This window comes from Temnothorax longispinosus, chromosome 4 (assembly GCF_030848805.1).
Source record: "Temnothorax longispinosus isolate EJ_2023e chromosome 4, Tlon_JGU_v1, whole genome shotgun sequence".
Lineage (NCBI taxonomy): Eukaryota > Metazoa > Arthropoda > Insecta > Hymenoptera > Formicidae > Temnothorax > Temnothorax longispinosus.
In genome coordinates, this window is record NC_092361.1 from 23,936,713 (window position 1) to 23,954,438 (window position 17,726).

Here is a 17,726-nt window from a genome sequence, read left to right on the forward strand (position 1 = left end):
CATTTTTTCCGCCATATTCGAACACCACCGAACCGACCGAACCTCTTTTTTTTCTACGACTTCGGACTTACGACCGCTGCTGCTCACCGGCCACCCCTTTCGCTTTACTTACGCTTTATTGTCGCCGTTGATCGCCGTCTCGTCCATCTCTAGGATTTTTCCGACTCGGATAGCTTCCACACGTATAAGTATAAGTATGTATCGATAAATATACCATCGATACTTTGTTATTTCCAAATATTTCAGGAATTAATACTTTTTTCTGTAATCAGTAATAGAAACAATGGATACCCCCCCCCCTCTCTCTCTCTCTCTCTCTCTCTCTCTCTCTCTCTCTCTCTCTCTCTCTCTCTCTCTCTCTCTCTCTCTCTCTCTCTCTCTCTCTCTCTCTCTCTCTCTCTCTCTCTCTCTCTCTCTCTCTCTCTCTCTCCCTCTCTCCCTCCCCCTCCCCTTCTCCCTTTCTCTCTTTTGCCCCTTTCCTTGAAAAATTCAGGGAAATGTTTATCACGCGAAAATTTATTTTTTACAGTAAATTCCTCTTATAATTAAAGTTCTAATCCACATTAATTTTATACTGCTTGGGACTTTTACTGTAAAAGTTTTACAATTTTGGATATCTAAAAATAATCACACAACTTCTCGAATTTAAGAAAGAATAAATTATTTGTTAATATATTTTTAAATTTATACTTTGATTGTGACGTAAGTTCGAAGATCAAGTAAATAAATTGATGGAAAATTTAAATTTCTGTGTAAAATTATAGATTTTTAAGTCAATTCGGAAGTATAATGAAAGAGAAAGAGAGAGAGAAAGAGTTCTCGATTGTATGTTAATCGACAGTTTGAGGGATATAATAATTCCTCATGCCAGTGAATAACTTTTGCAGGAGGGTGCGAGCACGCAGCGGACGGTGAACGGCGAACGGCGCGGCGGACTCACGATCAATGGGTGATCAATATCGAGGATAGACGCCAGCGTTGGCGATTACGCCGATCGTTTTCGTCATTTACAACCGGTATGCGGCGAGTTATGAGACGTAGCGGTCGCTCTAGGTGATACGAGGACAGAAACAGTTTCATCGGACGGCTGGTCATCGCCGGCACTGGTAACGCGAACTCAGCAACTGATAAGCAAGCCCGCTCGTTAATGGTCCGGCATCATAGCTTGGCAAAAAGCCAATATATACCGTTAGAATGAGAATCTTTTAGTTTACGTTTATTCTTCCATATTCCAACTTCCACCTTTGCATGACGTTTGTGTATCGTACGTTAAACTATCTCTAGTTGATGTATGAAAGATATATACGACGCTCACATCTTGTTTAAAGACAATGTACCAAATAATAACACGTATAACACGTAGTTTATGAATTTTGAAATTTTTAATTTATCTGTTTTAACATTTGGAAATTGGTTCGATAATCAGATAACTGTTTATCTTGGTCAGGACGTTTTCTCGCGCCGTTTCTTATCGAGAGTTTTTCTTATTCTAATTTACTCTATATAGCAATCTTCTCTAAGCTTCAGTTAATATAATTATTCCAATTGTTTCTACAACGTTTCCGCTACAACAGCGCTACGAGATGGAGAATTTAGCAGATTTTACAATGCATTTGTGTGAACAGTAGCTATTTCCGATGGAGCGAAAAATGCATAGCCGCTTAAAGCATGTATATAGCAGCAAAGTGCGACGGCAGATGCGTTATTTATGTAGCGGTTCGCTAAGTACGTTTCGTTGTGTGATAGCTTCGATTCTGACGATCGGGGGATTGGGGGTTACGGATCGCCGACGAGGGGTGGTGTATCCTCTGTATTCTCTCTTTTTACAAGGAAGAGCCGGCGCGGAGAAGCGGGGTGGAGGACCCGAATCCTGAGGCAGTGGACCGTGAATGCGATACCAGCTTCACGTAGTGCGTCGGTGTAGGAGAGGGAGAGAGGGGGAGAGGTGCCGTCAAACAACCGTTCGTCGATCGTCCCTTCTCGGTACACCCATACTCATCCCTGGCTTCGTCCTCCTCGCGTCAGCAGCAGGGGGTGATTTGTACGTATCAATTATGTCTTCCCGCTACCAAGGGACCATCGATGACGTCGCTATCTCTCCTATATCGCGATCCAATGATCCAATGATTTTCACGTTCGGATTTTATCCAAGTTGCTCAGAACATAAATTAAAATCAATTTCAGCTGCGATACTCTTGTTGAACGTCACGGCACTTTGTTATTCAAATTTCATATATAAAGTAAAAGATAAAGGAAACATTTACGATATTTCAGATAATATTGAAATTAAATAAAGATTAAGTTGCTCCGGAGGGTGGAAAACGCAATTAGATGCTATGTATATTTTATATCTAAAGTAAAGAACTTGAATGATTATAGAAGATTATAGTAATCTCTTAAATAATACAAATATATTTTTGTTATTTATTACATGAGAGCGATAGATGGTTCTAAACATAAAATATAAATTCTTTTGTAACACATTAATCTATTTATCCGTGAAATATGATAATTGTTTCTAGAGTGATAGAGGAAACCTGGCCGGCATTCTTTCCCTGGCTTAATTAAAAGATGATTGCCTAATGAGGGTCATCGATGTTCTATGGAAAATGGGCTCCAATCGTGAACAAGGTCTACACACAGGGTGTCCTAACATTATCGTGAGTTTTCTTATCCTTAGCTACGAACTTTACGAAGATTTTATATCTCAACATTTAAACTTTCATTAACGTTTCAATATCAGAAATGTTATATTTGATAAAATACAATATTATGTGTATTTTATATAAATATTTGTTTATAATTTATTTAAATATTTATTTATAATTTAATATTATCGTCGAATTTCATTTTGTGAAAAAATGCTTTAACCATCTTATCACCTAATACATTTTAACATATATACATGTATATCTTGATAGGTGCGAAAGGAAATTAATTGCAAGAGAGAGAAACGGAAAGAATTAATCATATATTTCGCTAAATGTGTCTTCTGTTATATCAATACACATTAAAGGTCTGCACGAGAGCCGCGTTATAAGCACGATTGAAATCGCATTACGATTATGTTACTCCCAAGAGTAATCTAGCGACATACACGTACCGTACTGTTTGTTTGAAAATTTACTCGCCTAAGGGACTCACCATTGGAGACGCTTTTTCTATTCTCGAGAGAGAATGCGACATTGGTCTTCCTTTGATCTGGCGAACGAACCAACTTTTAAAGCTTTCGGAAGTGACGGGCATGCAGATGGTTATGATAATAATAATAATTCGATCTTCAGTCTCCGGTGGTGGCGGTGGTCCCGGTTTCTTCGCTCGCGCGCGCGCGCTTGCATACCAACGCGCACACTTGCTAGTTTATACTAACTCACGCGTACAACGTACACATCTACGTAGTGAAGCTGACGACTCTCAGGGTCGATTGTGGACAATACGAGTGGATGGAGTAGCTTCGAAATCGATCGAGAATTAATCCGGCGCTATCGCGTCTTGCAACTGTTGTCCCATTGTCTCATCGCGAACTAAAATGAAAGGACGGAAGGGAGAGAGATGTGCGGATAAATTGCTGGAGCAAGACGGTCGAATTTTCTCTCTTCTTTCCTTCATTCATTCGGTGTGTCTCGGCGTTTCTTCGAAAATCTTCACGCCTATTCTTACATCCCTCGTTTGCCGTCTTGATAGATTCTGCAGACTTTCGAGTTCTCGCTGCGTTTTGTTTCGCGGTCACGAAATTCTTCTTAATCGTCATACTCGCCTCTGGAAAATAAAATAAAAATAAAATTTTGTTTCTGCTTTTAAGCAATAATTAAATAAATCATTGTCCGCCATTTTAAAGCAATTAAATCGCGGCTTCCGTAGGGTTAACCGCGTCTATCGCTTACAGCACATCGTTCAACGCAAACCAGGAACCCACGTCCCTCTTCTCCCTCCCCTCTCTTTCTCTAACGCCTCGACCACTTGTGGTTTTAACTACCTTCGACGATCCCTCCTAGCGCCAAGTGCCGAGTGTGGCGAGAATTATGTAATTATTGCACGGTAATTGTCGCGAAAAATGACGGCTGCCTGAATGCTGCCTTAAGTGTCGCGACGAAAGCAGCCCGAAAAGGGGGTCAACTCTACTACTCGCCGACGAGATTCCTCTACGAGGTACAGCGTAGGTCGATTCAAGCTCCCGTCAATGTGCATTATTAAATTAACTTATAGCCATCACTGAAAAGTTTAGGAATTTTAAATATAATTAGTTAACAAATTTAATCATTGCAATTTGAAAAGTCGAAATGACTCATATTTAGTTTTTTATTAAAATTGAAGTAAAGCGTATCGCGTGTGTCATATCATACGTGTTTTACGTACAATTATCGAAATTGTCGCAGTCAAGATTAGGTATATCAATATATCTCGAATTTAGGAGGAGATATCTAAAGTTTAAAAGTTTCTCAATAAAATATTTGGCTAAACCCGTCGTCTGTCGTACGTCGTCAAAACGATGATATAAAAGTGATATATATTGGATGCTCCAGACCGATTGCATTTCCTTTCAATCGCGGATTGGTATTACCTAGCTCACTGGCAGATTCGTAACGGTGATTAGCAAGGAAGCGTTCAAACGCTTTCGATGCTGTCCGACAGAAGGTCGAGGGAGGGCTTTCGGCGTTTGAGACTAGGACAACAGGAATAAGTTTGGTCCAGCTTGCTTTACCACTCTCAGGATCATGCATATAAAGGCGGTGACTCGTTCGCGAACCCTCGAAAGCCGAACAATCGCGGACGGCAGGAATTACCTCCTCACTCACGGACCCTCATCTCGCCCTTCGCTTCGCCTTCTCGCCTTTTGCCTCGCCGTAGTCCTTTTCTTCTGTTATACCTCCTTTCGAGTTGTACACTAGGCAACATGTATACTCTTACACCTCAGACTAGACACTCTCGGATCGAACACTCGTATTTAGATCGTAGATCGTGCATTATTAATTGGTGATTAAAATATCTACAATTTATTTTTATTCTACGTTTAACTGATTTAATATATAATCTTTTAACGCTACGTTGAACTTTTTATATCAAATGTAATTGTTTTAAATTTTTAGACACAGCGACACAGCTTTAAATTGTAACGAACGATCTGGATGTGATGCATTTGATCCAAGAATGTCTAACTTTGGACGCGGAAGTATGTACATGGCGCCTAGTGTACTCTTTCTCACGCCGCTATAGAGTCTATAGACCGCCCGCACCTTCTCGTCCTCCAACGGTGCCAGAGTCATAACTACAAGGGCTACAATGGATAGAAACCGCCGCCACCGCCACCTTTTCTCCACCACTTATCCGTTCCGCCAAATGACTTTGACCGTCGCGATTTCACGCGCGTAAAATCGTTGAACGGATTCACAAAAGTACGAATCTTCTCGGCCAGGACATCTTACACTTGTCGGTATTACGTTGCACCACCCCTTTCCAAAGATGCTCCGTTTTAAACGCTACTGAAAATTATTTTTCTTTACTTTGCAATTATTACGTCGTATTCTTCACTTTTAACTTTTAAGTAGCATACATATAACTATCTCTTGCACATCCGGAATATTATTATTATTTGATTAATTACATTATTTTATATATTTTTACATAAAAGTATTTCATAATAATTATTGAGCATTATACATTGTCAGCAACATTTTGCAACATTTAAAAATTGGTAGTCAATTCTCATCTACATAACTACACTTAATTGTGAAACAATGTATATTCTAAGAAGTTATCTATAACAAAAGGTAAAACAAGATTCCACGTAGATGTACATACGTACTAAGGTTTTTACGCAAAAAAATAATACGCGCGACACGCAGGAACGAAAGTTTATCGCACGTTTTACGCGAAAAATGACCTTTGGCCACATGCCAATTATGATGAGACGATGTTTCACCGATGATTTCACCGCAGTCATGACAACAACTGCGATTATCACACGGTTTTGCATAATTTATTATTGTCGAACGATTCGTCGTGCTAACGCGTAACACCGCGCGGCTCGTTTTATATAGGATAATAATGAAAGAGTGAAGAACGTAGGTAGGTAAAAAGTAACTTGTTAAATAGAACTCGTCACTATACATTATATGTATATCTCACATCGGTCGCTGTCTATTTTATATCAGTGTAGAATTTCAAATTGTATATAATTTTATCAAGAATCTAATCAACCTGATATCGAGTTTTCCTTGGCAGAAATTAGATCGGACATTAGCTTCTTCGCCGCCATTAAATATACGTTCGTGATTAAATTTTTATAAAAGTTTATTTAAACTTACGATTAGATCGGTAGCTTCGTCATTTGCTATTCTTGTCGGAAGTTGGTTGGTAAAAATTTTTAATATTTTTAAAATCGCTCGTAAATAAAGAACTCTTGACATTGCACTTGTGATAAAGGGAAAATTTAAAGGGTCCAAAGGGGTCAAAGCGTACGGCTGGAAAATTTAGCGACCTATTTTAAAGTCACCCTGTATATTCCGATTACACGCGTGCTTCGCGATAAGTGTGCGGAAGGTCGTGACCGATATCAGCATATTATGTTACAGGGCGCTTTTTCGCAATTCGCTGCGCACACGGTTGCAGTTACACGGTTACATCGAAATGTCGAATATCGATGACCACAAGGTGCAGTGACGCGCGGTGATGGATGCATCAGCGGGACCAAAGCACCGGCATTTACCACAGTCGTTGGAAGGCTGAAAGAAATCGACGATGGGTCTGCAGCTTGCAGCCTGCAGCCTGGGCTCTGGGCTATGCCGTGCGCCGAAGGGAAAAGAGAGAAATTGGCGAGTAAGACGGAAAGAAAGAGCAAGACCGCGCGGAGATTAGATCCCGCGGGATGAGTAGGTGGGATTGGATTTGGCAGGCGCGCGGCTCGTTGGCGGTAGATGCCGGTGATGCGAAGGAGTAGGACAAGAAGAAGGGGCACGGGGTGGAGTTTGGTTGGTGTCCGAACGGCGGAGAGGCTGCAGAAGGGAAACTCGGAGTAGGGTAGACTATTGGAAGTGCACCCGTAGTAGAGCAGGACGGGGGACGAGGGAGAGAGCAGCGAAGAGACGAGAGAGAAGAGAGACCGTAAGTGACAGAACCGTGGTGGTATAGGTGAACTGCTGGACAACCGAACCACCCGAACTGTACTCGGCGGTATTTAAGGGAGAGTCGCGAGCGTAGCGCGCCAGTTGTTAGTACGGCCGGTTGGTGGTTGGCTTTCGTGGACTGACACTCACTCGATTGTCACGTCGCGTGGCGCCGAGTGCAGTTGAAGCGCCGAAAGCGTTGCACGAATAAAAAAAAAAAAATATATATATATTTTTTTAATAAACTAATCCTGCTAATCTTAACAATCTCGATAAGTAATCTCGATGAATAAATTCAATAAACCTTAATAAAGAGATCGCTTAGTGATGCTTAAAGTGAGTCAGGCAGTCATGTGACCGTGCACCGCTTTTTTTTCGTCAATTCTTTCGGATTTGCACGATATAATTAAGTTATCTTTTTTTCACACGATTGTAAACACATAAGTGCAAAGTTAAGTGATTATTTGAAAGACTACAAAATTTCTCCTCAAACCGACGACAGCGTTATGTGAAAATACACATATGGCATTATTTGAACTCTTCGTGCTTGAAGATCGAGAGAATTTGACATTTTTGAATTTTGGATGGTACAGATGAGTGTATCAAAGAGGTATGAGCACGTTTGTCGTCCACTTCATGTAACTTTTAAGAAAGCGATAATTATTTTAAAAATAATTTTAATTTTTAATTTTAATTTCACGAATTTCTTATACCTAAAATAATAGTCAAATAGTAGAAAAATATTAAGAAATGTAGATATTGAGAAATTTAGTTATAAAAAAATGATGATTATAGCTTTGAACTCGTGATACTAAAAATAAAGATAAGTGTAAAAAGAAAGATAAAATAGATGACGTGATCTTCTCGTGATAGTATGTTCACGAATAGCGTGAGAAGTTATATCGCGTTAATATAAATATATCTACATTTTGCGCCAATAAATAATGTTGCATTTATATTTCTCATTTTTTTAAACACTATTAATTACACATTTGATAAAATAATTCTAAATATTATTTTACAAATGATAAGAAAAAATATATTGATAATATCGATTATATGGACTCAAATAGGACGTTTGAATAATTCTTCTTAAATTGAAAATGCAAAAAAATAACGAAGACGTATTTGCATAATTTTAAAAAGCAAATGTAATTAAAGAAGAATTTTTTTATTATATATTTTTGGATTGTTTTTTTTTAATATCGTGCATTTTTTGTTTTAATGAAAAATGTACATTTTTGTTTCTTACTTCTTATTTATTTTTGCTGTTATGTAAGTTACTTTTTAAAAATTTTTTCTTATGTTTACGCGTCCACAGTAGAATTAATCAAGTATCCTGTTTTTATCGGATCACCTTGTATATTCCGACCAAAGAACTTTTAAACGAGATTAGGTAGTAGGCCTATATGGCACGCTATAAATGCATAAAAATATTGTCTTATGACTTGATGTTATAGGTTTTGAACACATAATTGCTGGAATGATTTCTAAAATTATCGTATAAATATGTATTTTATTTTTGGGTAATAATCGCTATAATTCATAATTCTCGGAAATGTGATATTACAAATTATTAATATTTATGAATTAAAAACTATAGATTAAATTATAAATTTTTTATCGGATCTTCAAATTCAAATTATGACACGAACTCGCGAAACATATATTGAACACGCGGCGTTTATCTTTTTCGGAGTTTGAAAGAAACTGCAATACTTTCGAAAAAAGTAAAAAATTTATACAGATATAGAAGCAATAATCAGATTACTATCTTTTATCGAATATTACTATATTCGATAAAATTCAACATTTACAAATTCAATTTTCAAAATTATTTTCGAATTCTATGCAAGGAAAACAATAAGAAGCTATAATTATATTGTAACTTGTTCAAAATGTTTTTTGAATAGTACGATTAATTATTCCATAAAAAAAATCTTGTTATACAAGATGTATCAGAAGAACATTGAAATATTGGCAGGATTACAGACAGCATCTTTATAATTATTTTGAGATAGAGATAAGTAACGAAGTCTTTTCGTACCGGAAAGTTTTATATATTTAATTTCGTTCCTGTATACCTGTACTCTGGTAAAAAAATATTTCGGTGTTGTTCTGATAGATCTACGCTTATATATTAGTTTAAGAAATATTACAAATTACAAGAGCCTGATGGCTTTCTGCAATAGGTACCCGATGCTGCTGCTGCTGGCATTGGGGTTGATTTTCACGCAATCGTCTGTCGGAGCTTTACCACGAGAAGGTACATATTTTGCACGATCGAATGTTTCGTCCGAACTGACCGGGACGTCTTCCAGTCACAGTATTTCGGTCATCAGGATCTTGTCCGATGGACGAGTGGAACGGCTCATCCGGTGGCCCGGAGCTTGCGCCAAGGAGATCACTGTCAATTGGGGGTGGGCATAGCCACATTTCTCTTTTTACATCTTAATACAATTGAAACGTTGAAATAGTTAGACCGAGTCAGACAGCTTTGATACATTCAAAATAATGAGCGCTATTGTATAACATATATCGAGGTCTGAACTCGCCGATGTTGCTCTGCTTAGTACACGCTTTCTTTCACGAAACATATGTGTCGAATGTTTTCGTAGTAATAAAGGCTAGCGTGTAGTAACTTGTACTATCCTCTTTCCTGAAATAACATTTTCTCGGATATAGGCAAATCTCTTTTTCCTATCCCACCCATCGTTCCGTCCGTATGTAGTCGGGAGGATTGAAGCGGCGGGAAGTGCGGGAATCTGGTTGGCAAGCACGAAAACAATGCCGCCTTTCACTATTGCCAATATACGTGGAAGCTTGACTGTTATGTATACATTTAGCGTCGGTTAGGTCTTTCAAATGCCACCCATCGCTCCGAAGAACGCTGATACAGTCTAATGGAACGGTCTATGTGAATCCTTGTCAGCCGTAATAAGTTTCAATACAATTGTAATGCCGCGTTAACGCCTATGGAAAAGAATCGATGTTCAAACCAATGAATAAATTCTACATTTTATTTCTTCTTCTCTACCGGATTACATTAAAGGACGAATCCATTTTTAATAATTAGTTCAAAAAAATTGTATGTGTTAATATTTACATATATCTGCTAATATTTATACATAAATAGTCTCGATGCTAAGTTAAAAAGTTTATATATCAAGTTTAACTTTGCGTCACAATATTTCAATAATTTTCTTTGTTTAACTATGTATGGATATAACAATAATCGTTTGAAAAGTATGCAACAGGAATGTGTCAAAAATACATTCTTTTTTAAAATATGCAATTTTTTTTAAATAACAAGAAATAGAGAAAAAAGAAGAAAGAAAGTATTATTGTTATGTACATATAAAAGATATCGATAATTAATAAATAATGTTTAACGAAAGCACCTGCATTTTATAAAAGATGCACGAAAAGAAAAAGACGCAAAATATATTATGCGTTAAAAAATTAATAAAATCAAAAGAAACAATTTGATTACATAAAACAATATTGATAAAATGGAATAATATAATTGTTATTCCATTAGATTTGAAAGCCAAAAAAGGGGGATACAATTTATCATGTTTATTCGTTGACAGTAACCGCAAAGCCAAGCAAGCTCTTAAGCCGAAAAGCGGCAAGTTAAGTAAGCAAGGATTAGGTTCTGCGACGAGCGGATGTCCTGGAACCTCTACGTTGCTCTACGTAGGGATCGGATTGGCCCCTTTTGCGCTGGATCTAAACGTAGTTCGGTAGGTCGCCGTCCTGTTTTACTCTCCTAGATGGGACTCATCTGCTGATGCTCTCACGAGGATACCACGGAATACCACAACCACGAAGCGTCACTTTGCACTTAAACGCAGGATGAAAGCTCTTTTACCGTCGTGAAGAAAGTGCACGCCCTGCTTTCCGTTCCGTTGATCGTGTCCCCTCTTTTCGAATTTGCTCTTATCGTCTGAATTATTTGTTGAGAAAATTCGATTTTGTTTTTTTCTTCTTTTGTATTGTATTATGGCACATTATGCTAAATAAGCAATCATAGAATTATGCAGATCTATATGTAATATATCTATATGTATAACGTTGATATAAATCGGTAAAATTATTATACGTATAGTTTCTATCAATTTCAAGACGGTAAATGAATAGGAAGTTTATTTCGCTAGGATATAGTTGAATTTTTTTACAAATGTTACTTTTAATGATTGGCTAATTCTAATGATAATTATTCTAATTTCTTTTGAATTAGAAAATAATGCGACGAAAGAAATAGACTTGACTAATACATGTATAACATCATGAACTATTTTTCAAATTTTAATATTTTCCTTTATCATTTTGACGCGTAAGATTTAACCGAAAATTAGATTATAATAACGTTTGTTCTTTTGATAGAAACACGGATGTGACCCTGCGACAAGTCTGGCTTCGTAAGTCGAACAGAAAGCTGCAATTGATATACGCCGGTGAAACATTGACTGACTGCATCGACGAGAAGCTCGCGTGGTGGGACGACAGCGAGTGTTTGCCAAGCTCTCGCGGTGTCTATCGCTATCACGATGACGGTGACGAGGTGTCGATCGAGGTGTTCCAACGGGACGGTAAGGACATTTCGAGGATTCCCCGTGACCTCTCTTGGCTGTTGTCGACATCGGAGCTTCGTCACCGATGCGATCGCATGAGGATGCGAGTACGAAGCCAAGCCATGACCCAACATCGACATAGGTACGAGTATCTAGGATCAGCAATCAGTATATCCCTCGAGAGCTGACTCGATCACTTAACGTTTAATCCCTCGGATTAAGCTACGTAAACGAAGGCGATGCCGGTTATACAAAAATATGCATTGAGAAAAAGTGAGCTTTCTTTGTAACAGGAAATACGCAAAATCAACGAACGCGACAGCAAGTAATGGAAAGCAAAGTCGGAGTCGGAATCGGAGTCGAAGGGAATTATTCATGATACCAGGGACGCAATGGTGCGGTCGTGGTGACCGTGCTACCAAGTATACCAATTTAGGCGGCTTCGGCATGGCTGATGCCTGTTGCCGCAAACACGATACAGCTTGTCCTTTTTACATACCGGCGTTCGAGACGCGTTACGGCGTTTTCAATTGGAGAATTTCGAGCATGATGCATTGCGCTTGCGACGAGCGGTTAGTAATTAGTGAAATTATTCGATAATACGAGAAGAAATGCTCGTGAAAGAATGCCGATATATCAAAAATAAAGAGTTCTCGATATTTGAGTATATAATTGGGTGTTCGAGTAATTATCTAATCTTCAGAAAATATTGATTGGGTTTGTTTAATGTAATGATGCGATTTAACGTGTTTTAATGCATGCGCTATAAAGATCTTCTCTTAAACAATATAGCAATATGGTCGACATTCGATACAAATAGTTGGTATCTCTATAGCTAGTTAACAAATGACACAAAATTTATTATCGATGTGTTCAAGATAGTTATCGTATTTTAGAGATCTTTTTTTATATGTTCCAGATTTCGCACGTGTTTAAAAATGGCCGGAACTGCGTCGGCGGATTTTATAGGAAAAATCTTTTTCGACGTACTCCAATCAAAGTGCTTTATTTTGAAACCACAGAAGGTATGCGTAAAACGTTCTTGGTGGGGTAAATGTCAGCATCACGAATATCGAAAGCAGGCCTACGTACGAGATAATGTTCCTTATTAAGGGTGTACAGCACAAGAAATAATGAGGTATTCTTCTTCCGGGGATGTCAATAGCAATTCTCAGGGATATAATATTTTGTCGAATACTTATAATATGTCTAGAAAAAGACAAAGAAAAGAACTTGAGTCGATTATTAAATTCAGAAATTATATCACCAAATATACGATTGACAATACATCGTAATGTCTTCAATACAGAGAATCGTTATATCAAGTCTGCCGATAGCTATATCAGACATCTTGAATTATGATGGCAGAAACGAACAGATCGTATGCGAGTACACAATCTTTTCAATTTACTTAATTATTAATTTCCAAATACGTTTTTCTCAACAAAATCGAATAAATACAATAAAGTAAGCAGCTCTTTCTGTTTCTCTAATCATATAAGTATATATTTTATAATGTATTTAATATATTGCAATATATTTTACAAGAATAAGAATCTTCCATAATAGCGTACATTTGATAAATGTTAATTTAAATTTAACTAAACCGTTAAATTAATTAATTTCTTTTTTCACTCGTTTCACGCTTAAAAGCTTAACAGAAAGTCGATATAGGTATCGGTGGTCCTTATATATGTATAGAGTTATATTAAACTTGTAGATAGAATTCGTTAACTTTTAAATATTATTAGCGAACTATTAACGAATTAATAGAATCGTAAATTTAAGCTTTAGTTTATTAATTCTGAAACTTTTACATAACATTCCAAACATGTAAAAATACATAAATAAGAAGAGATAATAAAAACTGCGTATAAAATATAATCAATATTTAGGATAGCCTAGAATTTTTGATGAAAAATTATAATATATATATATATGTATATTTATATTAGTTATAAGCTGTACAAGATAAATCTAGATTTGATTAAGATTAATAATTTTATTTCTTATCTATTACCGACATATGTTCTGATACGATTTGACGTAATATAAATTTTATCTAGAAATTGTAGAGAATAAGTCACCAAACTTTCCAGAATCGCGCGCATATTCTTTGATCTGCAATATTGACCCGATCATTACCCACTTTAATCAAATTAACTAGCATTTAATTTTTTTCTAATACTTAATATTCAACATTAAATATCTTTATAATTAATACATTAATAAGCTACAAGTTTTCTTAACTTCTGTTTGAAGAGAGAAAAGTTAACTGAAAGCGAAATAAATAAAGTCAGATTTTTAAATTTATTTTTTATCCCCTTTAGAAACCTATCGCTTTTAGCAGAAGGTCTATCATGTTGTAATGCTTTATGTCGATAACTTCTTCTCACAGTCACACGACCAACGTGTTCTTTAAGATAAGTATAAGTAACGTGCTGCTGTGCGTCTAGCATTAGATCTGTTATCACATATCATTGCACTTGATACGAATCTTCTAAAATAGTCAGGTCACGTGGTCGATCCCGCCAGTTTACAGTCTGCACATGCGCGGAAGTGCTCACGTCTCCATCTCACCTGTCACCTGTCACATGTATGCGCATGTGACGAGATTGGGATTTACTCTTTCGTTGTGCCCAGTTGTGCCGATAAGACTTTACCTCGTTTCAATATAAAACTTGTAACAATATAATGCAAACACGCGTACAATATATAAAATATTAAAGAAAGACATCATTAGAAGTTAGTAATAATATGTCAGTTGCTTAAATGACTAAGCTTGCTGCGCGAGGTTATCTGAGAATGCATAACACGTATGAGACGAGAGTGAAACAAGGCAGTATACCTTGTTTATGTACGGAATTGAACCTTGCTCTCACGTTGCACGGTGGCCAGAGTTTCAGGTAATACTTGAAATACATAAACACTGCTCTAAATTAATTCATGCAATGAATAACTACGTGTATATGATTCAGAAAATTACATATATTACTGTTAACAATTTAGGAATATATACATATATTAAATTAGATAGTATTTAAGCTTATCTTTTTTAAATTTTGTTTCAAAATTATAGGATCCTAATGACTGTATTTCAGATGGACAGTTTGCGACTCTGGATACAGAGGTATCTTCAAAGGATACATTTGGACTTTGTCTCAAAATAAAACCCATCTCTTATATACTGTGCAAGGACAATTAAAGGATTCTGTAGACTATGATAATATTCTGTCCGAGTATTTTAGGCTGTCAGTATCGTTAAAAAAACATTATAAAGAATGGGCAGAAGCAGATACACACTTTCAAAAGTGTTTAGATGAAAATAATGCTGTTCGAATATTGAAGCAAGATCCCATAGAGAATTTGTTCTCGTTTATCTGTAGCTCCAATAATAATATATCGAGGTACATTTTTAAAACATTACTCAGTAAAAATAAATTTAAATCGCTTGCTAAACATTTATCTCTTTTAGAATATCAAATATGGTTGAAAAATTGTGCTCATTATTTGGTCGTAAAATATGTTCGATCGAAGATAGAGATTATTACGATTTTCCAACGATAAAAGTTTTGAAAGAACAAAATGTAGAAAGCATATTAAAAAGAGAAAAATTCGGCTATCGTGCTGCGTACATAGTTAATGCGGCAGGACGTTTATCAGCATTGGGTGGAAAGGATTGGCTCCTAAATCTACAAAGGGAGAACGTTTCTTACCACGCTGCCAGAGAACAACTGATGACCCTGCCAGGAATTGGTCCTAAAGTTGCTGATTGCATATGTTTAATGTCACTAGGCCATTTAGATGCTATACCAGTTGATACCCATATTTTCCAAATAGCACAGGCAAATTACTTACAGCATTTAAAAAAGCAAAAAACAGTTACACCAAAAATTCATACTGAAGTAAGTAATTATTTACGAGAATTATGGGGTCCGTTGGCTGGATGGGCACAAGCTATTGTATTTTCCACAAAAATTAATGATAAATCTAAATCAACTGGGAAGCAAAAACGCAAGAACAGCGATAACAAAAATTTAGTACAAGCAAAAGTACTTAAGGTGGTATGATCATTATGAAATCGTGTTCATTTTCACAAACAGTAGATTATGCCAAACAATTTTATCCAAGTCTGTAGAAAAATCATATTTTATTAATTGCCTCTATTTAGTAACAAATTATTTTGCATAATTTATGTCGCTAAAATTTATGAATGATATAATTATATATTGATTTTGATAATAAAATGACATTATAGTTATCTATCTTTTAGAGAAGAGATCATAAATTTCGTTTTTACTTTACTATCCTATCGTTAAGAAGAATGAAAAGACAAGACAATTGTTTGAAAATATTTTACAAAAATTATTTATCTTACAGTCACATACAGAGTATTTTGTATACTTTATTTCGTTCGTTAGTAGATATATATATACATATATATATTTATACATGTAAAATCATTACAATTTATTATAAAACTGAATGCATGTCATGGTGGAAATACTGTGTATTGCTAACAACGTTTTTTTTTCTTTATTCCAAGTACAAGAGCGTAATCTAAATCATCTAAAATAATATATTCCGGAAATTCAATGTCTTCTTCGCTATTGCAATCTGTCAATATACAATAATTACAATTATTTATATTGCTAATTTATAGATACATTTAGAACAAAGAAACAAAGAGCAAAATCTGTTTAAATTACCAATAGATTTTTGTAATATATCAGCAAAGATATTTTGAGTAAGATAACGTAAACCAGGACATTTTTTCGATAGATATGCCTTCTGAGAAGGCGACAAGACTGCTAAACAAGTAGTTTGCAAAGATGCCGGTGTTGAGCAACTCCAAGTTAATTTCATTACACATTGAGCCATCGTAGAGCTCACTAATGGATAAAGCGTAACGTTGTTCAACTTTGTAAAAGCCACACCTACAAAGGGATCAAAATTATATCTCTAAACAGAATATATGGTGAATTTTACTGCTTACCCAATGGTTCTCGATTGATAAAAAATTGTAATGTGCCGGTCCAAGCATCGAGATGTATCCCTACCAAGTGTTCTCCTATATTTTGACCAAATGGTCTCCCATATTTACACGTCTTACCATCGTGCTGTAAATATCCTTTATATGAAAAACCCCAAGATTCTCGATCTCGTCCAAGCAGAGCACAAAAATCATCGCCTGCGTCATGAAGTTCTGCATTTGCAGTTCCTACACCAACCATCTAACGAGGGTAATGCAAATTGAAGTGATAAAGTTATTTCTTAAACCTATTGAAAAGGTCTATTGTCTATACAGATTCAGCAAGATGTCACAGAAACTTACCACGTCAGTGCCATAGATCTGTGTTAGCATTAAAATCTCCCAAAAATGATGTCTTCCTTTTTCCAATGGTGCGTTACCTCTTACAACAGCTGTGCCAGTGCTATATACGGGATGAAATGTAACATTCAAGTTATTGTCCGATAATTTAATCGACGAAGTTGAGAATTTCTCATCCCAAGTCCATTCATGCTTTGATGAAGATAAATCTATAAGAAAATGCGTAATTAATCATTATTTTTAAATCTGCTTTTGCTTTCCCAGAAAAGAAACGTATAATACTTCAATTAAATATTTAAACAATAACTTACAGTCTTCTGCTTCGGCATGCTGATCGTCTGTAATTAAATCCATATTTTGTGAATTGTTCGATTATTGTATTTATATTTATCATAGAGATATTTTTTCTAAAGTCATCGACTAACGTAAATTGTAGTATCGACAAGCTCATCTATTTTTTGTATCACTTGTAAGATCTGTACTTATAAACTCACGTGGAAAAAAAAACGACACGATATGTCACAAACGCATTTGCAAACGTAAAGTTAAAATGGGTGCACTAGTGCTACATTGGGTGCATCCCAATGCATCCAGGCACATGAGCACAACTGAGCACGAAGCACGACCGCTCACTCGGCTCACTGAGCTAAGTAGCAATAGACTGTGATTGGTTCTTTACCTTTGGATCCAGCAAATCACACTTAATTGCTATTT

The 17,726-nt window shown here is 36.2% G+C and overlaps 3 protein-coding genes across 5 annotated transcripts; 2 read left to right on the top strand and 1 right to left on the bottom strand.

Annotated features, from left to right (window-relative positions):
• Nucleotides 1-72: 72 nt before the first annotated feature.
• LOC139812173 (uncharacterized) lies at nucleotides 73-12,951 on the top strand. Of its 3 annotated transcripts, XM_071776823.1 has the most exons (10): nucleotides 73-194; nucleotides 888-1,106; nucleotides 1,831-2,041; nucleotides 2,525-2,660; nucleotides 6,573-7,101; nucleotides 9,296-9,523; nucleotides 10,697-10,849; nucleotides 11,493-11,822; nucleotides 11,974-12,252; nucleotides 12,600-12,951. In XM_071776823.1, exons 6-10 carry the CDS (start codon nucleotides 9,303-9,305, stop codon nucleotides 12,790-12,792), a joined length of 1,176 nt encoding a protein of 391 aa, XP_071632924.1. In that variant the 5' UTR covers nucleotides 73-194; nucleotides 888-1,106; nucleotides 1,831-2,041; nucleotides 2,525-2,660; nucleotides 6,573-7,101; nucleotides 9,296-9,302; the 3' UTR covers nucleotides 12,793-12,951. The 3 variants fall into 3 exon arrangements, with proteins under 3 accessions (XP_071632924.1, XP_071632923.1, XP_071632925.1); XM_071776822.1 differs by lacking the exons at nucleotides 73-194; nucleotides 888-1,106; nucleotides 1,831-2,041; nucleotides 2,525-2,660; nucleotides 6,573-7,101 and adding an exon at nucleotides 7,127-7,713; XM_071776824.1 differs by lacking the exons at nucleotides 73-194; nucleotides 888-1,106; nucleotides 1,831-2,041; ... (1 more) ...; nucleotides 6,573-7,101; nucleotides 10,697-10,849 and adding an exon at nucleotides 7,132-7,713.
• A 1,167-nt stretch (nucleotides 12,952-14,118) lies between these two features.
• Ogg1 (8-oxoguanine DNA glycosylase) lies at nucleotides 14,119-15,957 on the top strand. Its single transcript, XM_071776826.1, has 3 exons — nucleotides 14,119-14,586; nucleotides 14,782-15,087; nucleotides 15,156-15,957. Exons 1-3 carry the CDS (start codon nucleotides 14,453-14,455, stop codon nucleotides 15,748-15,750), a joined length of 1,035 nt encoding a protein of 344 aa, XP_071632927.1. The 5' UTR covers nucleotides 14,119-14,452; the 3' UTR covers nucleotides 15,751-15,957.
• Nucleotides 15,958-16,032: 75 nt separating this feature from the next.
• LOC139812180 (SPRY domain-containing SOCS box protein 3) lies at nucleotides 16,033-17,626 on the bottom strand. The gene is made up of 5 exons (XM_071776831.1): nucleotides 17,324-17,626; nucleotides 17,016-17,221; nucleotides 16,677-16,914; nucleotides 16,390-16,617; nucleotides 16,033-16,297 (listed from the first exon to the last, which is right to left on the bottom strand). Exons 1-5 carry the CDS (start codon nucleotides 17,364-17,366, stop codon nucleotides 16,197-16,199), a joined length of 816 nt encoding a protein of 271 aa, XP_071632932.1. The 5' UTR covers nucleotides 17,367-17,626; the 3' UTR covers nucleotides 16,033-16,196.
• Between the last annotated feature and the right edge of the window lie 100 nt (nucleotides 17,627-17,726).